The sequence below is a fragment of the Phasianus colchicus genome, chromosome 3 (genome assembly GCF_987193195.1).
Source record: "Phasianus colchicus chromosome 3, bPhaCol1.hap1.1, whole genome shotgun sequence".
NCBI lineage: Eukaryota > Metazoa > Chordata > Aves > Galliformes > Phasianidae > Phasianus > Phasianus colchicus.
In genome coordinates, this window is record NC_143438.1 from 70,184,427 (window position 1) to 70,211,196 (window position 26,770).

Genomic DNA, 26,770 nt, shown 5'->3' on the forward strand with positions numbered 1-26,770 from the left:
TGGAAGTAATGTGTGTGGGCCTCTCCTGTGTGGCAGCAGAAGCAATGTGCTCAGCTCTTGGGAAGAAAATGCAGTGTTCTGACCTGCCTTAGCCTTCTCTGGACAGTATCTTTGCCATCCCTTTGTTGTCTCAGGGATGGTGCTAACATGTTGAGGCACGAATGAGGCCATCTAAAAGAAAAGGTATGTGTTGGTTTTTGTTGTTTTTGTTATGAATTATTACTTAAAAGTTGTTTCAGAAAGATTAATGACTTTACGTGGGCAGCTTTAAACTCCATAAAAAAAAACACTACTGATTTTAATTTGCCAGAACACATCACAGGCAATTCATTTTTACAGGTACTAACAATTAATTTCATTTTCTGTCAGTACTATCTAAAATACGGGAAACTCAAATTTCTGCTGCAAGAAGAATTATACTGTTTTATAAAAAGGATCGGATAAAAGATAAATCCTAAATGACAGTTTTTTGGAAACCAGTGAAGGTGTGAGATCATTTCAGTGTGATTCAAGCTTCAGTGTTGGCAGCATTACTAGTTGCCCTCAGCTTACAGTTTTTTTCAATATTTGTCTTTTTTTGCAAAGTGATCACAAGAGTATGGTGTATAATTTATTGGATGGAAAAGAAGTTTTTGCAGGTTTTTTTTGTAATAAGCTAACGGCATAAACTGGGAGTTTACATTTTACTGTGCTTCCCTCTGGAGGCTTTACATTTCTAGCTTAGATAGCTGAGAACAGGGCAATGGTGCAATGAATGGGTGTGTTATTTGTGGAGCAGACCTGATCGTGTCTAGCAGGGACAAATTCTGGGCTACTACACCTACCAGTGTGAGTATATTGCCAGACCTCTGTTTCATTGCATGTCCCATTCTCAGCGATTTTTGCTCATTACTACTAGAGCCTGAAGAAAGATTTATGTAATGCAGGGTAACAATATCTTGTTTCTTAGATGCACATCTAAAATCCACCGTGTATTAAGAGCTTTCCTGAATTGTATTTCCAGTAACTGGAAGAAAAGCATCTTTATCAATACCTTCTTACAAGCTGGTAAGTTACTCTTGTAGTAAGTAGTGTCTGCAAAGTTGAAAACATGCAAGAAGGTAAAGGCTTTGCAAAAAAAAAAAAAAAAGTAGTTCACTGTCCTGTCAGGTATCATCTCCACACTGTCCACGATACACGCTGTGATGGTAGCAGGATGTATTTAAAAACAGATAAGCAAAGCAGCAACCACCCTTTGTATGCAGGCTGGCAGGCTCTTTCCTGAATTTGTGATTCATGCTGTTGATTCTTCTTACTGCTGCACTTTTGCAATTCCTAGTCTCTGACATGCTTTGCAGCTTTTTCAGGTGCCTGGTGCACCTTTTCTGTCAGCTGGACAAGCTGCTGATCCCCAGGGATCATATGGAATTGCGGAATGGAGGGGACAAGTCCCAAAGCCATCCTAGGTGCCATCAATGTGGTATGAATATAAGTGTTGTTCTGGCCAAAGCCCAGCATTCCAAGGAAACCCCCAATGGAACATGCTAGATTTAGGGTCTAGAGATCAAAATGTACGAGGAGCAGCTGAGGTCCCTTGGGTTGTGCAGCCCCGAGTAGAGGAGCTGAGGGGAGGCCTGCTGGCGGCTGCAGCTCCTCACAGGGAGCGGAGGGAACGGCATGGAGCTACGCGACGGGAGGGGCGGGTGGGGGTTAGGGACAGGTTCTGCACCAGAGGGTGATGGGCATGGAATGGGCTGCCCAGGGCAGTAGGCATGGCCCCAAGTTCCAGAGTTCAAGAAGCATCTGGACAGTGCTCTCAGAATCATAGAATAGTTTGGGCTGAAAGAGACCTTAAAGATCCTCTACTTTCAACTCCCAGAAACAATGGTTTGATCATGGATGGCCCTGTGTGGAGCCAGGAGTTGAACTCAATAACCCTTGTGTGTCTCTTCCAAATAGGCTATTCTGTGACACTATCCTCTTCAACTTTCCTTGGACACTGAGATGCTCTCCATGAAGAAGCTGGATATGTAAACCCATCCTCTCCAACACATCAGGCATGCAGTGATTCCTTCAAGAGTGAGGCAGAAGCAGCCACACTCAGGACATGATGGGATACAGAAAATGGGTTAAGGAGAAAGTTTTGGGGTTGTCATGGAGAAAGGGAGGTGGAGGCTGCATGCCTGAGCTCTGCAGGCTGTATGAAGGGTGTGTGGAGATGTCAGACAAATGAGTTAATACATCAGAGCCTGCCTCTGACAGTTTTGTTAATTCAAGTAACATGAAAGAGGAACAGTTTCTGTGTGACTGGAACACAGCACTGAGTTTGACTGTGGCAGCAAATCCAGAGCCAGCCCAAGAGCCAGGAAGAATCACATTGTTCAAAGACAGCTTCTTCTTCAAGAAGTTCAAGTCTACTATAATCATGCTCAGTGGGCCCTGGACTCCATGTGAAGTAGTTGCATGTTCTCAGAAAGACTGCCATCTGAAAATCTGGCTGCTTTTATTCCCCTGCTGGGAAAATTTTTGCACAAATAGACTTGCTTAATTATCCCCAAAAGAGAGGAGTTTTTAGCTTTTAGCTTTGTTTGAATAAAGGGAGAGTCTACAAGGGGCATTTCCCCTGTAGAGGCTTTCAAAGTATCGGGGGACACAGCCCCTCTTTTATCCCTGTACCCTGACTCTTGTGAGCCCTTTCCCCATTGGCTAAGGTATCTGAATACCTCAGGTTCACATTCTTCTCAGCACACCTCAAACAAGCCCCCCTCCCCCTACCCTCACCCCATAGGTATCCCCCTTTATTTCCTTTGTTTATACATACTTTGTAATTTGGATTCAGACTTTGTTGTTTTGCCCAACTAGAGCTATCTTTGTATCCTGTTTGACAAAGTCCATCAATCTTTGTGCTGTCAAACAAGCAAGATTTACACACAAGTGCTAAGCCAGGATCTCCAGCCACATACCTGCAAATAAGTTTGTTTAATCAGCTGTTGTTCTCAAATCTTCTTTCATCTCACCCCACAGCTGTGCCAATACTCAGCGGTGTTCTGTGCGTTCCTTACCTCTTCATTAGCAATTCCAAAGAGATTTTTCAGCTTTCTCACTGCAAGGAGGAATGGTGTTGATGTTTCAGAACACTGTTCTTGTTGACAATAATAGCTTTCTGCTGAGCTGTAATAGCTTGTTGACAGCCTTTTGACGTGTACATTGCCGAAGTAGTAACCTAGGACAAACTATTTTGCACTTGTTATCATTAGCTCTCATATACCATTTTAGCGCCTATTGTAACTTAATGCATTCATTTCTTAATTTTCACTCTGATGAATATCTGATGTCATTATACTCATAGAATATCCTGAGTTGGAAGTGACCCACAAGGATAATTGAGTTAAACTCCTGGCTCCACACAGGACTAGCCAAAATTCAAACCCTATGCCTGACAGCATTATCCAGATACTTCTTAAAATCTGGCAGGTTGGGGCCATGACCACTGCCTGCCATGGGGAACCTGTTCCATGCCCACCATCCCCTTGCAAAGAACCTTTTACCTAATATCCAGTCTGGTTATTTTTCACTGTCTTTGCTATAAACACTATACTCTCTTATATATATGTCATTTGCAGCATCTGGACACCATCTGATCTTCATGATACGTTGCTACTCTTCAAAAAGAACCTTTCATAAATAGTCTGTGCTTGTGCCAATCTAAACGGATATGTCCATATAATGTGGAGCAAGTCCAACCATAGCTCAGCCCTGCATGTGTTGCTGCCCAATTGACACGCTGACCAGCCACAGAGTTCATTGAACTTCACGTTCTTCTCCCACACCTTGCATTAACATGGTTGGTGGGGATTTCTTGATGTGCACTGTGTGCTATGCTATGTCCTGTATGAGCTTTGTTAACACGTAAAGTTTTGATTTCAATCAGTCAGCACAAATATTAACCTTTCTTTGCCATCCCAATTGGCATTGGTTGTAAGAGTCTGCATTCAGTGGCACTTTTTCAATCAGAGTTAGTTATAAGTGTTCCAGTTGTAGACAAAGCCTGTGCCAGCTAACGCAGTAAGATGCTTGATGGAAGGGGGAAGGGGATGGAGGCAGGGAATAGGAGAAAATAGAGGGGTTGGCAGAGGTGAAGCTATACTGTTAGCTGCATCAGGGCAATTGGTATAAATGAAAAGGTCTGTAGAAATAATTGGAGTACTCTTGTTTCCAGTGCAAAGCAAGTAAGCAAGAAGCTAAAGGATATCACCACCTTTTCAGGCAAGTGCACTTCCCTGTGTTATTCTCTAAGTAGATGTGTATTTGTGCGGCAGTAACACAGAGAATTGCTATGAGCAGTAAGTTGGCATAGGAGAGAACCCTCACTGCAGAAGGACTAGTCATAGACTGCAAGGCTATAAAAATTAATGAGAAAAACATTATACAATAAGTCTTATTCACTATTTTACATTATCCATTCCATTTGCTTAAAAATGTAGGATAAGAATAATCCTCCTTTTCAAAGGAACTAGAATTTGTGTCCACAGAAGAAATGTTTAAGATTTTTTTTTTCATGCAGGCTGTGTGCTTTATTATTGCTCGAAGCTGATTTCTGTGCTGTTACTGTAAATTTGGGGGAAATGTTAAATACAACATAATCAGGAGGGCCAGACCAATAATAATTTAGAAAGCATTAATGAAGAAAATGCTTTATGTTCCAGTATGGAGCCTCTACAGAACAAAAGCAAAGGACTGAAGCCAACTTGACAGCATGAAGAGGAGGCAAATGCCTGACTGACAGTAGCACAGAAAAAAAACAGTTTGTTGTCTAAACTAAGAAACATGATAAATTCAATCTTAGATTTCAGAGTGAAAGTAATTGTGCATTCTTGAAAATAGGATTGCAAACTTGCTTTCTAGGCTATTGTCTGCTAATACTGCTCTGGCAGGAGCAAAAAAACTTTTTTAGTTAGAGGCCCTGAGTAAAGATGTTAGAGGCCCTGAGTAAAGAATGTAATACTCAGCTTGTCTCTTCCAGCAGAGAATAACATGCCTGCAAAATGTCTGTGGCCAAAATGTTTCTTGATACATTACGATGTACGTAACCACAAACTTGCAGGCATCTGAAATTGTGCAATCACTCCACTGAAACTGAAAGAGCTTTCATGGAAATTTTCTTCATAGATAAAATAACTTGGAGGCTGTTCATAATACTTTAATAAATAAATAAATAACCAACAACAACACAGCCGTTTCTATGTAAACATTAACAGTAGACCTGTCTCAATCTATCACGGAAAGCATTTTTTAACAAGATGTTACTTTAAAAGGAAGAAATGGGAGGAGCACTGGCTTACGATTGAAAGGTTTGGGATGTTTGTATTTTTCCTTTGGGTCTTTGTGGCTTACAGAATGGAACACGCAACATGATGCAACGCTCCTGCTTGTTTTCCAGTTGGAATACTGAGGCTGACGGGAGGAATATCTGTGTTTGAATGCAGTTATTTCCCATCTGGATTCTGATTAAGTCCTGTTACGTGGTGCTTCAACTCAGTCCAGAGACTGAAGACTGTAAACGTGCTGCATCAGTTCCTCCTAAATGCCCTTTGGCACTCTACAAATTTATGCCTTACTACTGGTCTTGTTGTTCATGGGGAAACAGAAATTCCAGGTTAGTGCTCTTGCATTTATTAACTTCTTCATCTGTCCAGAATTGTTTATTTTCTAAATGTTTACTTGTTTTGGTAGATATTGTGCTGTGCATCGTGCTGATCTTTGTCCAAAGTACTTCAAAGGGAGGACAATATATTGTTTCAGAAGACACAGATAAATACACTGGGTAAGTTGTTTCATTCTTTGCTTAGTATTTTATTTTTTTTTTATCTTTTTTAAAAGCATGCTTAATTAAAATAAGATCTTAACACCAGGTCAGCCTCTTTTGTGTATGATGCATTATGTCAGAAATTATTAGAAAGGCCAAAAATAGACAATCATGGTTAAGAAAACTGAGATGATAATTATTCTATAATGAATAGGCTAATAGAAAATATACAAAAGTCCGCAGATTAACATTGCTGTTTGAAAAGAAATAATACCTTCCCTCTGAAAATCTTTCTACTTTGCCAAATCCTGCCGTAGGGATAAATATATTCTTTGCGCAGTGTTAGTAACACGTCTCATCATGCCTTTTTAAGTTAACAAGGAGTTAGACAGCATTCACTTGTTAATCTCTGGAAAAGTGATCTCATCTTCAGTGTAGATGGATAGAGGTTTTTCTGGTTTATTGTTTGTTTGTTTGTTTTTAACCTGCCTTTTGTCTTATTCCTGTCACAACTTTCTAAGGAATAGAGAGCAGCTGGTAAGTAAGCTGTCTGCTTCTGCCTGCTAATGACCTCAGTTGGGGTTGTTTGAAGAAACAGCATTCCAGGAGAGTCTGATCTTCCTTCTTGACAGCTCTTGTTGATTTTAGTATTCATGTAATACTATAATAAATATAGCAGCTAAACACAAGGCTAATCAAAGATTGAGAGGTTATTCGTATCAGCATTAACTACGCCGTCCTGCCTGCAGATTTTGAAGCAGCAGTTAGTCACTATTCAGCTACAGTAGCCTCTCTGCTAAAGGAAGCATATCACCTACTCTCTGATAAGCTGCTACTTGGTCTTTTTCATGCCTTAGATTTGGACTAGAGTAGCTTCCCTCTTAATATCCTCCATGACTTGCTTTGTAACACAGAGGATCTCCCTGGTGCAGATCCCTAGTCCAAGAAAACCAGCCTCTGACCACAGGACGGTGAATGGAGCATTTTAATTGTTTAATTCATCAAAACATTTTTATAAGCATAAAATTTAAAAACCAAAAGGAAAGCTGATGTTTCCTATTGAGTGGGATATTTTCTTTAGAGGAGATCAAATTGATTTTTTTTTTCAAATTTTTAGTTTATGCTATCCCTACCTAAAGCATAATCCTATTTTGTTTGCTAGTCCTCCTCTCATAATGGAAATGTTTAACAGGATTACTGCCATGAATGCTCCCTTTAAGATCTCTTGAAGCCTGTGCTCAGCAACATTATTTTGAAGTTTTATTTACATGTTGTAGCCATGTTGGAAACTGTTGAAATCTGACTTCATTCTCTAGCTAGTATTAATATAGAGAGATATCATTGTTGGTTACTGCTTTTATTTTATCTTATTTTTCCTATGTACTACACACAGGAAAAAAATATAGCCAGAGTGTTCTTGAAGAAGATACTGAGATTTCTCACAGTTTTTAAAATGACTTTATACACATATATTGGCTTCTAATGCAAACAGAATATTCTAGCCTTTGTTTTTAAGTGTTGTAAGTGGCATTTATAACATCATTTTCTAACTGCATTTAGTAAACCTTTTTAATATTGTCTGTTTTGAATTTGCTGTGTTTGTTGTTGTCATAGCTGACTTCTGTCGTTAAGAAATTTTTTGGCAGTAGACAACAATCAACGTAATTTAAAAAACATTGAATTGTTTGAAATAACATTAAGGATGTGACATTCTAAACACTCTCAGTTTACAAGAGAATCTGTTGGAAGGAACTGTGTTTGGTATCAGGGAGATCTTCTGAGTTACAAAATGGTTATTTACTATTTCTTGAACTAAAAGCTTGGAGTTTCAAAGCAGCCTAGGATAGATGCAGTTTTTCCCATGGGAAGTCTCTGTGAGCAGTTTTTAAGACATCACGTTTCTGTAACCCCAGACCAAGCATTGCTTAATCATTTGGCAAAGGTTAATTACCTTCTCAAGAAGGAAGCAATCATTCATTAGGCTGTAGATTCCTGAAAGATGGGAACTGTTTGAGAAAATCCTCCTGTGACACACTAGCCCTGCACTATTTTATGGAAGAACTGTCTTTGATTCAGCTTTGGTTTTCAACTATTAGCAAGCTGTTCTTTTCACTTTTACGTAGGACATCTGGTGGTGGCTTCACAAAAAAAAAAGAAAAAAAGAAAAAAAAAAGAAAAAAAAAAAGAAAGAAACAACAACAAAGAAAACCACAACAATAATCATCTTTTGAGAATTATCTGTATATGGTGGTGTTTTCCTTCTTTCCTTCTCAGCTGACCGTCTACAAGTCCCTTTCTCTTGCCCACTATATAGAGAGGACTTTGTGCTCACTTTTTTTTTCAGGGAGGTTGTAGAATCTTCTCCTTGGATATCTTTCCAAAGCCTCTTGGACGTTGTCCTGAGCTACCTGTTCTGGGTGCCCCTACTGGAGCAGATTGCTCCAGAGGTCTCTGCCAACCTCAGCCATCCTGGAGTTCTATGATTCTGTACATACAGCTGGGACGCAAATACAACTGCAAATAATTCAGGGCCCTTATGCCTATGTATGTTCTCAAGGCCTTCTGCTTTTTCTCCGAGAAGAAAATTTTCAATTTCTTTAGGAAGCCCCTGAGAAAGAATGCGGCCTGTATGAAAGCAGGATTCTGGAGTTACGCGGTGTAGACTGTTAGCCAACACAAGGCACAGGCGAGTGTTGGCAGCTGTTCCATTTAGTGCACTGGCACACCAGCATGTTGATACCTGTCTGAAAGCCATTTGCAGAGGGAAGCAGCTCTTTCTACATGTTACAGTCTGTGGGAGCCCATCCATCCTGGGCTTCCTCTCATGCCAGAAAGCTTTTATGTCCTGCTCTTTAAACGCAAGAGTAACTGAAATATCTATTTCAAAGATGAAATATCATTTTTGATGCTGTACATTTTTTTATTTCAACAAGGTTAGCCTTTACAAATTTGACCATGCTAAAGTGGAATGCTGGAATACAAAGAACCTGCCTTTTCCAATTACTGTGTACATTCTTTCTATTTTCAGGAAACCATTCTGATTCCCTGTCTCCTGAAAGATTTACTGTAAAGTTTTGTTGCTTATTATAACAATTTTCCAACTGAAATTGGCCACTCATTGTAAGAATTCAGCTTGTCATACCTGTGATCTTCGTCCCTAGTATGACAGACCTCACAGAAATTAACTTGTAGTGGCTTTATCTTGGATTATATATCCCCCTGAAATGTGACCTACAGGGATGCCCAAGTGACAATGAACTTGTCATGCTTGACCAGTGAGTCTTCTTAGCTTAAGCTTTTCTGTGCACCAGTTCAAAGACAGAAGCAGTGATGATGGTCCCAAGATGAATAGGTAGGATGAAGAGAATGTGACACACGAGGGTGAAGTGATGTAACAGTATGACAAGGTAGAAGATAAGACTGTGGGTCAGGAACAAAATGATGAGCTATAGATAAGGGAAAGTATTAGACCATGGTAGTAGACCACTGCATCTCCTCAAAATGCTTTTGTCTTTGTCTGGTCTATAACAGCAGTAAATTCTTTATAATAGCAGATTCCTTTCCTTTTGCCATTATACAGGAAGTTGTGATAGAAGATAGTCTCCTAGTTTTTCCAATTTTCTTACTGTTTTGAAGGCTTTGATGAAAACTGATGAAACCTCAGTGAAACTTTATTTAAGGAAGACATAGTGTTGAATAAAGAAATAAATAATAACTTCCAGATTGTGACCACACTGCATAAGCTATCAAAGGACTACTGAGATAGAGGCAAGAGCAAGACTGCTTACAAGTTTTTGTCCTCAGGAAGCTACTTTCTTGCAGAACTTCAGCTAATATAAATTGGGAGTACAGTAAATTTACACCTAATTAATTATGGAAATTGAATCTCTTATCCTTTGATTCTCAAGACTGTGCCCATTTATGGGTATTAATTAATGTTTGGTTAAAAGTTTTGCTGATATGGCATTTCTTAAAGAACAGAAGTTTGAACTCTTTCTTCATCTAATGTATTTTCTTTCAATGTGTTTTTATCCACAGTCACTTATTTATGAAAGAAATATTTCTCTACAGCTTTGGTTACACATTTTCAGGGATCTGAAATAATCTTTTGCTAACACAAGAGGGAAGAAGAAAAATATGCAAGACATTGTTACAAAAAAAAAAATTTAATGTTTAACTAAACATAAAAATAATTTAACATTAAACTGAACATCAAAGTTCAGGTTTTATATCATGTACACAAGTTACATGCACTAGCGACAGTCTATCAATTGCACTGTGTGTACTTCTTTACTGGAAAATAACTTGATCTCATTTATCAATGAGATTTCATTTCAGGGGAGCAGCTAGCCTCCGGTTTTGATCATCTACTTGCATAGCTCCATGCTCATATCATCTAAGGAACAGCTGCATTTTAAATTCTTACTCCCTTTGGGCTGTACCAACATTTGTGCATTTTGACTCTTAATTATCTGAAAGAAAAAGGAGGGGAAAAAAAACCAAACAACCCTAGATCTGGCACAAAAATCACAAGCTGATTTTAAACCAACTCTGCTGCCAGAATAGTTGATCTGGGGACTTAAATGCTGAAATTCTGTGTGCTGCTGTCTCAATGGGCTATTCAAGCAGCTGCGGTCACGGAAGTGGTTCCTGCCAACATCTCATGTAGCCATAGGGAGCAGAAACGTGATGGGGAAAATGGCTTCTTTTCTTCTTTCTTTTCACACCATCAGAAAATGTGTGTCAGTGGTAAGAAACTGGGAGTGCTTATTGGGAATTTTAAGGGAGATCCTTGATTGATGGATTGGATATTCAAAATTCCCCCAATTGACTAAGATGATATTTTTCATTCTTCAAGGGACAAAGTGAAAAGGAAAAGAGTCACCCATGTGTGAAGAGAAGGTCAGCATAAGGTGTGATGATCAGTCAAGTTTGAACACTTATAGAATAAACTAATAGTTAACTTTATTCCAGTGTTCCTTCACTGCTTCTGTGGTTAGAGAAGTGCTTCTGGGATGAAAAAAAGCACTTGATTTTTAAAGACAGTTTGATATCTTTTAATCTTTAATCCACATCAGACCTCATTAGTTACTTGATCAACCAGGAGACTGAGTTGCACCAAAAAAAAGTGGTAAACGCCATTATATATTATTCAGAGCTTCTAAAACAGCCATACTTTACAAAGGAAAAGATGCATCTCAGGGAGCCATCAATCCACATTTTAACAACATACATTTGGGATCAAATGTTTTCATCCAGCATTGTGCAGACAAGTTTTGTTCAACACAAAAAAAACTTCGCTTTTTTTTTATTAGCTCTTAGGATTTTGAGGAATTTTTCTTTGGAAGCTCTTTGGAGTGGGTGGATGGAGGGAGAGGAAGGAGAAATGCATTTCTCTTGAGATAGGAACCAAAAAAGTCATTGTTCTAAGCAAGCATTGGTATGAGTAAGCCTGACCCAAGCATAGGTGTAGTCAAGAGACATCTCTGCATTTGAGGCTGCTATATTTTCTTTTGCTGTCCTTCACCATCTCAGCCCCAAGCAGTGATGTGTACACAGGGTTGATTTATCTGTGTGACCACACAGCTGCATTGTTTTTCTCAGTTCCTGTTGCACTTGGATCTTGCCTTGCAAGTGCTGATGTTGGACTCCCTTGTATGAAAATGTTTTAGGAACAGGGTGTTTAAAACACAATCCCTATGCATGCGAGTGGCTTTCACCCAAAATTCAAGATGCTTTTATTCTCTGTAGCCATAATTTAATCTCTTGAAACAGCATGTTTCCAGGGGAAGAGTGTCTCTTTCTTCCCTAAAATCAGGTTAGCAACAGAATGTAGATTTACAGTTTAAGATAAATAACAAAAGTGAAGTCAGGGTTCAATTTTAGGAATGTGAAATAAATAAAGGAAATTCAGGACTGATAACCAAGGACAGTGACCTCTCATTCACCTATTAAAAAGGTACACAACAGTGTATGAGTGTAAGCATGAAAGGTAGAATTATCCACTTCTATGTGGTTCCTGTCCTTTGTACCATTTGTGCCTTGTACGCTAATTATCTTACTCATTTCTCTGATGCTACATGCTTTATAAAAGATGTTGTCTCCTCTTGTTTTCAGGTATTACTGTTTGAAGATGCCAACATCCTGGCAAATATGCTGCAAGAAAAAATCCAAACCTAAGAATGGAAATGCTGAAATGGATGATATGGCAGATACAAGTGAAAAAATGCAGATGAAAAAAGAAATTACATTATTAAATGGAGTTTCTTTAATTGTAGGAAATATGATTGGTTCTGGGATATTTGTGTCTCCCAGAGGTGTTTTAATGTACAGTACTTCCTACGGACTCTCTCTTATCATCTGGGCTCTTGGCGGAATGTTTTCACTGTTTGGAGCTTTATGTTATGCTGAGTTGGGAACATCCATTGTCAAATCTGGAGCTAGTTATGCCTACATCCTGGAAGCGTTTGGTGCCTTTGTGGCCTTCATTAGACTGTGGTCTTCTTTGCTAATTATTGAACCAACAACTCAGGCAGTGATAGCAATCACATTTGCTAACTATATTGTTCAGCCAATTTTTCCTCATTGTGAGCCACCGTACGATGCAGTCAGATTGATTGCAGCTGCTTGTATTTGTAAGTAAAATTCTGATTATTAGAAATCAATAACTATGATTGTAGGTGCCCAGACAAGTTTTTCAGAGTTTTTATTCCTTCACCTGCTGTGAAAATACTTATTTCCTCCCTTATATGAATTCCTAAGAATGTATTCACTTTTGTTCAGATGTATTTTATTTAAGGCTGAGATTATTAGAGGGGAAAGGATAATTCCATCAGTTTGAGGGAAACTATGACTGCTGAATTAAAGTATCTTTGTGAATCTTGGGTCCAGTTTGCTGTTGACATTTGGCCTTGTCCTCTTCCCTGTTTCTTGCAAATATTGTAGAATGACTAAAGATCAGAAAGCTTATATGAAATTAAAATTACAGTGACCAGTGATAGGACTCAAGGGAAAGGCATGGAGTTATGTCAGGGAGCGTCAGGTTGGATATTAGGAAAATGTTAATCACTGAAAGGGTGGTTGGACCCTGGAACAGGTTTGCAAGGGCAGTGGTCACAGCCCCAAGCTGTCAGAGTTCAAGAAGTATTTGGACAATGCTCTTAGACACAGAATTTCATTTTGGGTGATCCTTTGTGGAGCCCAGGGGTGGATCCCTTGCTGCTGAGGATGTTCTGTGATTCTTTCATTCTAGTATGACTTTTGTCCCTAGAAAAATTGAGTAGTAATCACATATTCCTCGGAGTTGACTTTATTGAACACAAGGATAAACATTATAACTCTATCCTCCAGTAAATGAACTTCACTTAAACATTTTTTCCATAAAATTTTGTCAAGATGGGTGATGTTCCTTTCAGGCTATGCTATAGTGTGATCTTTTAGAAACAAATTGTATAACTTAACAAAATCTTCCAGAAGGATGAGTATTTTTAAGTTATTGTAATATACACTGACAATTCTGAAAAGCTGTTCCCTCTGTAGCTCTGATTCCCACCAGCATGCTACAGAGGAAGTTCACTTCTGAAGAGGGCTCAGTGATGTAACTTGATGCCATTACGACCACTCCAACCAGTGATCCAGTCAAAAAAAGCTAACCCGATTCCAAAAGGCTTTATCAGCTGAAAGCTTCCATTTGCACAGAGAAGCAGTTATTTAATTAGAGCAAAATTAATTTCCCTAGTTTTCTAGATGCATTTCATGAAGACCTAAAGCTTGGGAGAAGCAATCTTCAAATACTGATTTTTTCATTGAGACTTTGTTTTTTTAGTTATTCTTGCTGTACTCCTTATGTGAATCATCTGTGGTGTGCTCCGGTACCTCTGACTTCTATGAGCTGATGCACAAGGTGTGGCTGGTAGCTGCTGCTTTGTCATACAGAAAATTAGCTGCTTCTGACCAGGCTTATAACCAATCTTTAAGTACCAGCTCAGATTGCTGGGAAAATTACAGTTTACTATGATAACTGTAGTAAGCAACTACTGATATGTAGTAAGCAATTTGGCAGTCAGATAGCAAGCTTATTACTAGCTTGAAAAATTTGACAAGGTTAAGGAGCAGTGGATTTAATTGATGCTTCACCAACACAGTGCAGAGAACGTATCCACATATTTAATAGTATTTACCAGGAATCCAATGCTGAAGCCGTTAACTACATATAATGCATCTCATTTTCTATACATGTGCAATAATCATATCCTTTGCACTATTTCAAATAGCCCTTTATAGCATTGCAAGTAACTCATAAATGTTCAGTCTTGAAAACTTCAGTCAGTACTTGTATCATTTTTAAGAAATACTGCTGGAATTCTACCACTTACTGATACATACTACTGAACTGTTTTTTCATACCAGAACAAAACCAAAGTCCTGACCTTATTGCACAATATTGGCATATTAACAGTGGGGACAAATCAGGTTCTCATTCCGTAAATAGTTAGGTGTGTCATAACTTTCACAGCTGGCAGGGCACCCAGACAAATATGCAGAGCTGCTCGTGACAAAGAAGACAAAAGTCCTGTGAGTGTCTGCAGTTGGATGCTAATTTCCTCACTAGATGGTTTTCATTTTAAGCAGTTATGAAATCATTTTTCCTTTTTGGAACTGTAGTGCAAATGATAGCTAGGTCAGAGAAACAGAAGACTGCCGGAGAAGAAATAGCCCACACTGTTCAGTGCTTGAGGCAACTAACTGCCCATGCTGCATTTAGTTGCTGTTATCCAGCAGCTGGACATCATACCTGATGCCAAATGCATTTCTCTGTGAATTAAGGAGCTGCCAGGGAGATGAGCTGCCCACAGTGCTTTTCATGTGCTCAAAGAGCAGGAGGCATGCTTGCTGAGCATGCAGCATTACAGGTACCAGTGCTCCTCACAGCCTCTAAGCTCATCAGGTTTAATTTGTGCGACAAAGCTGAATGCAAAAAACATGGCAGGAGGGAAAGAGAATGAGTTGACACCACTCAATCTCTGCACTCATTCTCTGCAACCAGCTACTTTGTTGTTTCCATTAGCCTCTGTCAAAATCAATGCTTGAGAGAACTCTGTAAGTACTTCTGTAACCTTCAGATCTGAGTTCAGAGCATGAATGGCACAGCTCCCATCTGTGGGCACAGCAACAGCATTCTGAGCTGTCTCAAATCAGGATACTACAAAGAGCATCCAAACTCCTTGGTGCAGGAGCTGTTCTTACTCTGTATATAGGCAAGGGCTTCAGTTGGTGTGGAGAATTCAGTACAAACAAAGAATATAAAGAAATTATATTTTCTGCATGTGCACAACTTGCAGGTGACACTGTTGACTCTAAGGAAATTTATAGCTTTAAAGATTATTTTAAAAGAGCAGGAGTCACCCTAGAATTCAAAATCTGGTGTTTTCTTCATGCCTTCATTGTTGTGTAATATGCATCACAGTATCCTCCAGAGTAAATCAGGTATTTAACTCATCTGATTATATCTAGGTGGTCCTGAAATATTGAAAATTGATTCTGTTGTATTGCTTTGCAGAGGGGTGGTATCTGGAAGAATATATTTGAAATATGTGATGTCAAACATACAGTGGTCTTCCCGTGCATGTCATTTTTCTCTTCAGGTTCCTTAACGTTTGTTAATTGTGTTAATGTGAAATGGGGAACTCGTGTGCAAGATATTTTCACATACGCAAAACTTATGGCCCTTGTTGTGGTGATATCTGTTGGCCTTTACAAAATTGGTAAAGGTAAGAATATTTTCTACTTACTTGCATTCTTAAAAATGAAGTGCATATTCATTTCAAATTCCATGCAGGAAGATTGGACTCCATTAGACTTGCATGTGAAGTATTATTTCTTCTGAAAAAGTTATCTGTCACAGGAAGATTAGGGGAATTTTATGACTTATTAAGCACTGGTTGTTTAATTATTCTTTCGTTCTTTCTGCAGCAGACCAACACACGCCAAGTTCTACATTGCTTAGGCTGTATAGGAGATAGCAGTTGAATTCATAGAATCCTAGAATCATAGAATGGCCTGGGTTGAAAAAGAGAGGGAATGACTGTTAACATCAGTTTGATGATAGCTAGATTATAGTTAGTCCCAGTGTCTCTGGCACATGCTAGTAAAAATTAATAGCATGTTGGTGCAATTAACAGCATGAAGAAGCAAGGTGTTTCACCTTCTCCTGGGACTGAACAGCATAGCAGAAATCCAGGGAAGAAGGAACTTGCTCTTCGACTGTGTGAAAGAGATGCTGGCAGTGGTGATATGGCTTGCTAATTGCTAGAAACAGGAGACAGTACTGTAACACTGCACTCCTGTGATTCACTGTGGTATGGTAAGGCATCACAGGATGGATGAGCCATATTTTATCAACAGTAACCAGACTGAACTGTATATACCCAAAAGCTAGATACTAATTTCCTCCTGGGTTGCTTTTCCAACTCTAGCTCTGTCACTTAGTAATTAAGGTTTCTTTTCTTTTTCATTTGCCATTAAGTCCCTAAATAGCCATTGTGACTTTATTCAGTAAAAGTAAAGACGATTTTCTCTCTTTAGTTCAGAAACTATCTTTTTTTTTCTGTAGAAACTAATTTGTAAAACCAAATGTGAGAGCTTGCTTTCCCACGTTTTCTGGTGTTCACCTTTCCTTGGCTCCAGCTGTTATTATACCATAAAGTCTTTAGGGAAGCTTTTTTTGTTTAACCATATCAGTGTATGTCATTTGTCACTGATTTGATCAAATTTAAACAAAACTGAACAAATGAACACAGTCCTAAGGTTGGTTTGTTTACACTGTTACCTGGGTCAGGAGGACAAAGGCAAAGAGGAAGCCTTGCAGTGAATACAAAATGCTGAGGATTTTTACTGGTGGCAAAGGACTCATCTCTAATTTGTCTGAATAGAACCAAATGTTTAAATTCAGAAAGGGCTGGGAGAAAGAATGATTGAGACATCTGGAGAATTGTGATCAGGTCAGTGAGCTCTTTTAAACTCACCAGCCCTTTCAGTGGAAAGAACAGCTGTCATATTTTAGCCCTGCCATACTTCTGATGTGCTGAAATACGCTGCTTCTTTTAAAACGCTCTGGATATATCTGATTTTGAGTAGATGCTCTCTAGTTAGAAAGCTTTTCTTGGTCCTATTGGATATTTTCCTTGTTTTTTATTCTTTTCAACAATTTTCTTCATCTATGTCCTCTAAGAATGAGTTGATCTTGCTGCTTCACCTTCCCAAATTCTATCAGTCTATGAAGAAAATGATTTCTTTATGAATGTGAAAGACTGGTATTTACTGTTCTTAAAAGATTGAATTTCTTTTGTGGCAGCATTGTATTTCTTAGTCTAACCACAAGATGAAGTTGCTTGATTTGATAGCAAACACTTTACTTTCTTCCCTAATAGAGGCTTCAGTGTGTTTCTGTTTTCCTTAATACCTAAACCCACTTCCATTTATGTTAGATAGTTCGTTTTCCTTCTGCAAATTCAAGCAGGCCTTTCTTCCTCTTTTCAGGGCTGCAGAGAAGGCCTACACTGTTTCATGAGCAGTTCTTCTATTTTGCAGTTTTCTGCAGTTTCTTGTCTCAACTGATTGAGCTAAACTAGAGAATTAGAAAGGGAATATTATCTGTGTCTTCTCTTAATTTGGGTGAACAACTGTCCCACTGAGATGGGGTCTTGAGAAATTCTCACTCCATTGGCCACCAGTCCATTTGGTGACAATATGGATAGGAGAGGATGGAATATGAGACAGATTCAGGAATTGAAATTGGGTTTCTCAACTGTGTCTCCCTGGCTCATAGCCCTCAGCACTTCTTGGTAGGCTAGGGATTGGTGCCAGGGAATGAGGAAGCTGTGAGGACTGGTGGGATTTCCCAAGTGATGTCCAAATAGCAAACACGGGAAAATGTGTTGTCAGTGTAACTGTCTGAATGATAGCTGATTGAAACTCTCTTATTTGTCAAGTGAAATTTTAACTTTTAAGAATAGTGATGAAACCTGGATTAAATCGTTTTTATTTTGAGGGGGACAGATGAGACATTTCATGTCGGTTGGATGGTTGGACTAGATGATCTTACAGGTCGTTTCCAACCTTGTGATTCTATGATTCAATTATTCTGATTCTATGTAGTGCCCTATGTCTTAATTGTTGACATGTAACAGGTAATTTTACCTGCTGTTCGTACAGGAGAAACAGAAAATCTCAGAGCTCCCTTTGAGGGCTCAGCAACAGACCCGGGAATGATTGCACTGGCTCTGTACTCAGCCCTCTTTTCCTATGCGGGGTGGGACACCCTGAATTACGTCACCGAGGAGATGAAGAACCCTGAGAGGTAAATGCACATTCTGCATTCAAAGCACTGGAAAGTGTCCTGGTACGGCAGGACAAGGTGCTTGGTGATTAGAAACTAGTCTAACCATTTTCTCTACAAAAACACTTATTTCCAAAAGAACTAGTAAGTAAGAACTCCTCTCTCATCAATTGTATCACATTAATAATTTTCCTCCAGATATGTGTTTTATACCTTACACTTTGGACCAGACTTTTTAAAAGGAGAAGAACAAATCCCTGCTGAAAGTGTGAGTCCACCTAAGCTTTCTAAAATTCCCTACTTCTTCTCAGTCAGACAAAACAATTATTTTATTTTCCATGACAGCTTTTGAATCCAAGAGTGAGAATGTCAAGTTTATGACTGTTTTATTTTGTGGTCTTTGGTGTTACTACTTATGGGCAAAATGTTTCATTTTGCTGAAGGCAAAAAGTTAAATGAGAAATAAAGTCCACAGTAGTGCTGGATGTTCTATCCCCTCCTCTTCGTAGGGATGTCCACCCTGTGGGAGTGTTGTGCTTCACCTGCTCAGATGATACAAGCCCACCTTGTCTTGGGACACGCACAGTTTATCAGTCAGGAAAAATGCTACAGTCAAGAAAACACCTAAGCATGCATTAAGTCATAATTATAAGTCATTTAAGTGCTCTCTTATACTGCTTTATATAAAAGGCAATTTTTAAAGTGTTCAGGTACAAATGTACAATTTTGCCCTACAACATGTGACACAAAGCCAAGAAGCCAACTAAGCTTCTTATGGAATTGTTTCACATGTGGCTGAACTTTATTTTGTAACCCTGTGATTACCAAATGTTGGATTACAAAAAGTGACGGATGTATCCATTTGCAAGTGTTTGAATTTAGGGACAGTATTTAATCTGCAGAACATGAAATAATTTTGTCATTTTCCTTTTTCAGGAATTTACCTCTTTCTATTGCAATTTCCATGCCTATTGTGACTATTATTTACTTGCTGACTAATATAGCATACTACGTAGTGCTGGATATGTCAGCACTTCTCACAAGTGATGCAGTGGCTGTGGTAAGTTACATAAAATAACAAAATCAAAAGTTACTGCATGGAAGTAGTTTCTAAATTCTTCTACAGTGGAAGAATCTCAGGGAGCATACTTATTGGCAAAACAATAGAAATATTTCTATGCTGAAGATGTTTGCTTTGTTTTAAACCTTGTTTTGGTGTAAGAGTACCACTATGTTAGAAGGTGCATTTAAAGTTCATACCCAGTAATTCTGCTCTTGTAAAATCTCTTATATACTCTGTAAATCCTTCACCTCACAGTACTTCACTGTAGAAGATGCTTTCATTAGAGCCAGACAGAGAAACAGCTATGGAAAATCTGGGATTTAAGAACTGCGTGGTTTTTTATTCTGCCATTTAAATGTAGAGTAGGTGATTTTTAGTACCGTAGGACTGAAGCAGTATTTTCAACACAAAAATATGCCATGACATGCTTTTTTAAAACTCTATCAACGTGTTCTACAAAAATACAATCATAAATAACAGACTAATACAATCAGGATTTGTTAGAATGCCTTATTAAAAATAAATTTTCATCTATTATTTCATTGATTTTATTTCAGCTTAATTTTTTAATTAATCTTTTTTCATGCATCTGTCATTTTTATGGGTTTTTTTGTTTGTTTGTTTTTTGTTTTTTTTCAAACCAATTACTGGTTTCCCAAGTCATTACCAGTGTCAGAGGAAAGCAGTGGCTGTGGCACTAAAATTCAGCTGGGGTGTTCTCATGAGGGTTTCCCAGAATTGTCCATATGTTTAATGTTATGGCCTCACTATTGTTTTCTTTCTTGCATTACAGACGTTTGGGACTGAAACGCTTAGTTATGCTAAGTGGATAATTCCTATAGCTGTGGCCATGTCTTGCTACAGTGGGTTAAACTCATCAATAATTGCAGCATCTAGGTATGAAATATATGATTTATTTGAAGTAATAAACAAGGAAAAATTTGTCATTAATCTGCATTCTTCACTACACACTGTAAAAGGGACACTATTAATTTCTGCATGCTAAATTGTTCATTTATGCTGGAAGGACAGTTATGATATAAACTACAGGCACTGGAGAGCAGAGCAGCATTTACAATACACTGATAAACAAATTCTGTATTTGTCAGAAAGCAATGAGACATTCCTTGGCTAACTGGTTGTTAGAGGGCATGTTTTTGTTTGTTTGTTTTTTAGGCTTTTCTATGTTGGAGCCAGAGAAGGACACCTCCCTGACAGTCTGAGCTTGATTCATATGAAGTGTTTCACACCAGTCCCTGCTCTTCTCTTTAATGTAAGTGAAAACCCAGCACTATGCTCGGCATGACTAGCTGGGGATACAGACATAGGGAGTATTAAATCTCCCTACTGTATGCTGCTCCCCAGCCTTCCTGCACTGAGGACATCTTCCTCAAATGGCCAGGATTTCTAAAACTCATTTTATCTGGTGGTTTTTCTTCAGTGGAAGAAGAATGGCCTGATTCTGCTATGTGCTCTCTGACTGTAAAAGTAGTCAGAATGAGAAACAGAAGCTTAGAAAATGGCTCACTGCGTAAAATGTAGACAGGAATTAAATCTTTGTATGTGTTTTCAGTGTCCACTGGAGAATATGACAGGAAGAGCTCTCCGACCCTCCTGTGGGCTAGTTTTCCAGGCTCTAGTTATAACAAAAGTGTTAAAGCATTTAAATTTAAATTCATAATGTTGGATGCCTATACTTGTTATTACTATCTTCTGCTCTCACAATACAAATAAATCCTGTGACACAAAAGCAAGGAAGCATAGCATACAGTCTTCATGCAAATGATTTTAATAAATAATCCATAAATCTAATAGATTAGAATAAAGAAGAGGATACACACAAGCAAAGAAAGTGGAAAGAAGGAGATGACTGCCCCCTCTACTCAGCTCTTGTGAGGCCCCATCTGGAGTACTGTGTCCAGGCCTGGGGCACCCAGCACAGCAAGGATGTGGAGCTCTTGGAATGGGTCCAGTGGAGGATCACTAAGATGATCAGAGGGCTGGAGCACCTCTCCTATGCGGAAAAGTTGAAGGAACTGGGATTGTTTAGCTTGGAAAAGAGAAGGCTCCAGGGAGACCTCATTGTGGCCTTCCAATATTTGACAAGCACATATAAACAGGAGGGGGAGCAGCTGCTTATGAGGGTGGATAGTGATAGGACAAGGGGGAATGGTTTTAAACTGAGGTTAGGGAGGTTTAGGTTGGATATTAGGAGGAAGTTTTTCACTCAGAGGGTGGTGACACACTGGAACAGGTTGCCCAAGGAGGTTGTGGATGCCCCATCCCTGGAGGCAGTCAAGGTCAGGCTGGATGTGGCTCTGGGCAGCCTGGCCTGGTGGTTGGCGACCCTGCACATAGCAGGGGGGTTGAAACTCGAGGATCATTGTGGTCCTTTTCAACCCAGGCCAGTCTATGATTCTATGAATTATTCAAAAGTATTTCTTTTTTTTTTTTTTTATTTGAACTTGTGTTTCATTTGGTATCCTGCCTTGCTATGTGTTACATAAGGGGTATGAGCAGAGTACCACACCAGTCCTGTTGGAAATCAGATAATGTACTGGTAAATATTGTCTCAGTATGGATACTCCCTTAATACAACACTGTCTCCTTTTTCCTGGTGAATTTTTTCTGCTGATCAAAAGAAGACTGCATACTTCTGTTTTTCATGTTTGTTAAAGCAGTCATTAAATTCCTGGTATTTTAGATCTCATTTTACCCTTTCCATGCAGAGTATACAGCACACTTGTGTAACACAGAATTTAATGTTCTCAATGAGTGGATTGTGAGCACCTCCAAAAGAGAAACAAAATTAAAAGCAAGGTTTCAAACTGAAACTGATCAGAGCAGTTGGCCATCCAAGGTTGGGCTGTTCATCTTAGGAGGGTTTTCTGTGATGCTGAAATGCAGCTTCACAAAGGCAGGACCTCTTCAGCCGGGCCTGGAGCTGTCACTGCTACATTTGAGGAAGAGATACCAGCAGATTTCACACAGTGCCTTTGTGGATTTCTTAGTTTTAATTATATCCTTCCTGCAAGGACCTGATTTCCAGCCAAATGTGTTTGAAACAGGCCTTTTTATAACTTTAATACCTGTTTTCTTCTTAATACAATGTTTATTTATTTTCCCATTAAAATGCCTTTCTTTTTTATCTCTAGGGTTTAATGACTTTGCTTTATCTCCTTGTGGAAGATGTTTTCCTCCTCATTAATTACTACTGCTTCAACTACTGGCTCTTCGTGGGCCTGTCTATTGCAGGACTAATATATTTGAGATATACTCAGCCACGTAGACCACGTCCTATTAAAGTAAGTGAGAGGAAATAAGCTGTAACAGCCAGCTCGTATACAGGTTTATGTTACACATAATCCCAAAATCATAACATTACGAGTTGTGCTACAAGCTATTCATTTCAGCCATAGGAATCTTGTTAGCACAGAAGGTAAGAAATGAAGAAGTAAAACCTATTTCAGCTTCCACAAGAACAAGTACTCTTGCTGTGTGCTTGAAATGATACTTCCAATTTCCTTTTCCTTTCATTAAAATTTAAGTTTCTCTTTTTTTTTTTTTTTCTTTCCCCTGAATAAATAAATCACTGAGGTTCACAGTCAGTTCTTAGTCCTTTTAGTTTTGTTCACAGAGGACTGCAATATGTGATGGGACTCCAGGGAGATTCACGCTGGTCAAACTTAGCATAAGAAATTCATCAAAAATCTCTCCAAAGACAATAAATGCTCAAAATTCTGCTCATGTAGAAGTTCAAAAGCTTGAATAACAAAATACAGACATTCTGCCTTCCTCATGCACAGTGGTCATGTGCAGTGAAATGCGTGCTTAAAACTGACAGTAGAAGGGCATTTGGCTATAGCAAGGTGAAGGAAACAGCAGAGAAATGAGGCACATGTATGGTTCATTTTCTAGCTTTAATCCAGTGACTGTCCAGGATGCAGGAATGGATGCCCAGAGCTTTCCTCAGGCACAGAAAACTACACACTCTTCACTGTGGTCCCTTGACTCTATGATCTGTGTCCTAGCTCTGCAGAGATGCAGCAAAATTATGAGAAATCCAAATTAGCATCATATCTTTTGATGCTTTTCTAAACATTTCTTCCTTGTTACCCTACATTCCTGCACCATCTTTGCCAGCACTTTTTTTTTTCCTGTTTAATTGTAACATCCTATATAAGTATAAATATAAAAGCTAAAATATGCTCAGCACCTACTGCTAGGAAAGCTTACACAAATCAAATATTCCTGAAGCATTCTCACACTTCATTTTCAAACTTTTGTACAAGATATAAGAAGATGAAGGTAAAATTTTGAATTATGGAGAGTTTTGGTATTGACTTTTCTAAAGCAAGTTAGATAATAGATAATAACTACTTAATTCCTAGCAGCATTTGCCAGCTTAATCAGTATCTCAAGTTTGCATACACTTTTTTTTAATTATAGCTATTGGTTTTCATCAATTTATTGTTATAACTTTTTATAAGTAAAAGAAATATTTATGCCAGTAAAAACTCCAGTGCTCAAATGCCATCTCCTGAATTCTTTAGAAGTCTCATGACTACAGCCAGTGAAAAGTATTCTAGTAAAAAATAAATCCATACATAAATTATTGCAACTTCCATTAGCTTGATATATACTTGCTAAGTGCCCTGGCAAAATGGTTGCAAATCATCCATTTAGTTTTGTAGAATCGGGGTGGTAATTGAAAGTCTAGCTGAGATGGATCCCCATCAAAGCTGCAATTAAAACTTCGCAATTGAAGTTACAAGGAAAAGTACCCATTACTGTTCAATTTTAAAGCAGTACTTTCAAAGATAGGTCTCTTAATAATGTGGAAAGGAACTGAGCTTGTACAGGTCTAAAAACTACAAAATGGTCATCAGATTGTAACAAATGTACCAAAGAGGCTCTCAGCAGCATAAACTGAAGTTACCTACCATAAGCATACTGCCTGTAGCCATTCAAAAGATAATACACAGCACTTACTAGTCATATAGTCAATAATTATGTTTTTATTATTGACCTGTCTCATTTTAATCTACAAAGTTTGACATTTTTTCCAATGGAATATTTACTGCTTCTTTTAATAAATATTTGGTTTTTTCTCCACAGCTTAATCTCTTCTTCCCTATCATATACTGTTTATGTTCCCTTTTCCTGGTCATAGTTCCTCTCTACAGTGACACAATCAATTCCCTTATTGGCATTGGTATTGCCCTCTCAGGCATTCCTGCATATTATGTAGGAGTCTATCTGCCAGTTGAAAAAAGACCTAAATGGCTACAATGGCTCTCTGGTAAGTATTATACTATCTTTTCATAGTCATAATGCAGGTGTTTTGAATCCTTGATCAGAAGTATGATTTTTCCTACATTCTTTCTTTCCCCTATGACAACAAAGACACACATACCTGTTCGAGACAGTCCAATACATGGATGTAATATGGTCATCCAATATCTGTGGTATTAAGCCATTTCAAAATATTGGCTTATTAAAGACTCTGCAGGATTGTGAAGAATAAATGCATGCAGTTTAGTATCTTGGAAGGAAAAAATACCAGAAGACCACTGCTTCACTTCCTGATTGGGAAGTGGGATATCAGAGTCAGAGGAGCCCATATGTTTTCCTAAATTATGAAGTAATGAATGATTGGCCTGAAGGCTAGTTTCTACTTCTCAAGTTCAGGCAATCTTGAAAATCAAAAGTTTAATATTTTATTCATTTTGACATCAGATGTCAATCTGACAATTAAATGAAAATGTTGATTAAGAGAGACTTTACTTTTAATTACTGATTTCTTTTTCCCTCTATTCATTATATTCTCCTAATATCTGCATAGAGCTTTCAAATGCCCCAAAAGTCCGTACATTTGTCAAAGATGTAATTTTGTCTCAGCTACGCATTTTTGCTCTGTATTGCAGTTACAACAACCAAACACATTCAGCTGCTCTTCTACTGTGCTCTGTCAGACCTGGACATAGACATGGAACCTACAAAAGCTAAAAGCAAATAGGATTGCCTTGACATTGGGAATTGCACTTGACACATCTGTCTGGAACAATTTTTATTGAAGTTCTCTCCATATCCTCAGATACATAAAAGCATCAGCCACTGTATTCTGCACCAATTTGATGTCTGATAATTTCTGCTTGTTTCATAAACCACTTGCCAGCCTTTGTTTTACAGGATTTTTTTTAACTGTTTGTTAACAGTTATTGAACAGCACTTTGAAACTATAAAGCATGGTATGAACAAATACTTATCAGTAGGTAATTATTAGGTTCATTGCAAAAGCTTAATAAAAAAAAATTAATTCCATCAGAATCCTAAGAAATAAATTGATTAATGTAACAAAAATCAGATCAGATATCTGCAAGATTCGAAACCTGAGCTGGGAAGCAGAAGCCACAGTGTACTTCTAAAAATATTCCTAAATTCTTAGCCAAATAAAAAATAGATAGTCTGTACTGGATAGGATACAGTTGGCAATTGGTTTTGATCAATTATATTTTGTGAGAAATTCTTATTTGGTTATAGGCCACATTCATTACCCTTTTGTAGAAGAAGTATCTTCAACAAACAAATAACACTCTTTTAACTGACTTATTTTTGCTTTTTGGCAGAGCATCTCACTGTGGAGCACTGTAAGGGACTGAGACATGCTTCAATTCACTATATTCAGAGAAAACACATTTCCATAGCATCCACTGCTTGCCTTTCAGTATCAAAAGCGTGGCCCAATGAATCGTACTAATTTTTTTGCACAGTAGAACTTATTTAAGGATTTTTTAAGGAAAAATTTAAAAAATCTTGATTAAAAATCCTGTGAGCCACTGCCCAACCCTGCAGGCTGGTCTTTGACAGAATGGTTGAGGTTGGAAGGGACCTCTGGAGGACGTCTGGTCCAAACACAGCAATCTGCAGCCCTGCTTTTCAGCAGAGAGCCTCCTGCATTGGCTGCCAGGCCTTCACATCTTGCAGGTGCCCACTGCAGCACTAGACAAGTGCACCCACCAGTGATTGAATAAATGGGCAGTGAAGAACATGACATTTTTCAGTGTGGCACACAGTAATGTGTAACCAGTCCTAATTCTTAGCTGCTTCAAGTGGAAAAGACAATAATTGTCATAGGAAAGAAAAACACAATCAACATTACCAACCAGATTATGAAAACAGTTCAATTTCTAATCTGCTTCATAAATATGTAGCACTTTTTGTTATCCTTCTTGTCAATTCATACTTCCTTTCTGTAATTATATTTGAATGCAGCACATAATTTTTAATTCAAATTCCACTCAAGTAACCCCAAGTAAGTTATTTTTTTTTTTTAATCTTATTAAGTCCCTGTGGCTTCTACTATTATTGTCTTTTATTTGTGTCTATCCAGACAAAGAGAAATGGAATAGGAAAGAAGGCAGTTGTTGCCACTGTGACCTTTTTTTCATTCCCTCCCTACAGTGTAAGGTCATTTACAATATGATAAGCTCATGTACCTCTAGACTAATGCTTGCTGGCACTTCTTCTGTGAAGCTTTCTCTACACATTCCAATACCATCCATTGCAGAACTTGTGAGATTTT

At 38.4% G+C, this 26,770-nt stretch overlaps 1 protein-coding gene and 1 long non-coding RNA gene across 2 annotated transcripts; one reads left to right on the forward strand and one right to left on the reverse strand.

Moving 5' to 3' along the window:
- Window positions 1-5,722: 5,722 nt before the first annotated feature.
- Window positions 5,723-26,689, forward strand: LOC116227590 (Y+L amino acid transporter 2-like). The gene is made up of 10 exons (XM_090137785.1): window positions 5,723-5,803; window positions 11,903-12,420; window positions 15,430-15,555; window positions 17,999-18,143; window positions 19,059-19,182; window positions 19,979-20,082; window positions 20,362-20,458; window positions 22,341-22,490; window positions 24,304-24,487; window positions 25,113-26,689. The coding sequence occupies exons 2-10, from the start codon at window positions 11,919-11,921 to the stop codon at window positions 25,202-25,204; spliced, it is 1,524 nt and encodes a 507-aa protein (XP_089993911.1). The 5' UTR covers window positions 5,723-5,803; window positions 11,903-11,918; the 3' UTR covers window positions 25,205-26,689.
- LOC116227591 (uncharacterized) lies at window positions 22,501-26,770 on the reverse strand. The gene is made up of 3 exons (XR_004166601.2): window positions 26,685-26,770; window positions 24,602-24,691; window positions 22,501-23,218 (listed from the first exon to the last, which is right to left on the reverse strand). It is a non-coding gene; the product is annotated as an uncharacterized LOC116227591 (long non-coding RNA).

What these genes read in the sequence shown, in the direction of transcription:
- LOC116227590 (XM_090137785.1), top strand. Translation starts at nt 11,919, where the DNA reads ATGCCAACATCCTGGCAAATATGCTGCAAGAAAAAATCCAAACCTAAG. An exon ending in GATTGCAGCTGCTTGTATTT is followed by an intron (nt 12,421 to 15,429) that starts GTAAGTAAAATT and finishes TTTTCTCTTCAG; the next exon opens with GTTCCTTAACGTTTGTTAAT. An exon ending in CAAGTGATGCAGTGGCTGTG is followed by an intron (nt 19,183 to 19,978) that starts GTAAGTTACATA and finishes CTTGCATTACAG; the next exon opens with ACGTTTGGGACTGAAACGCT.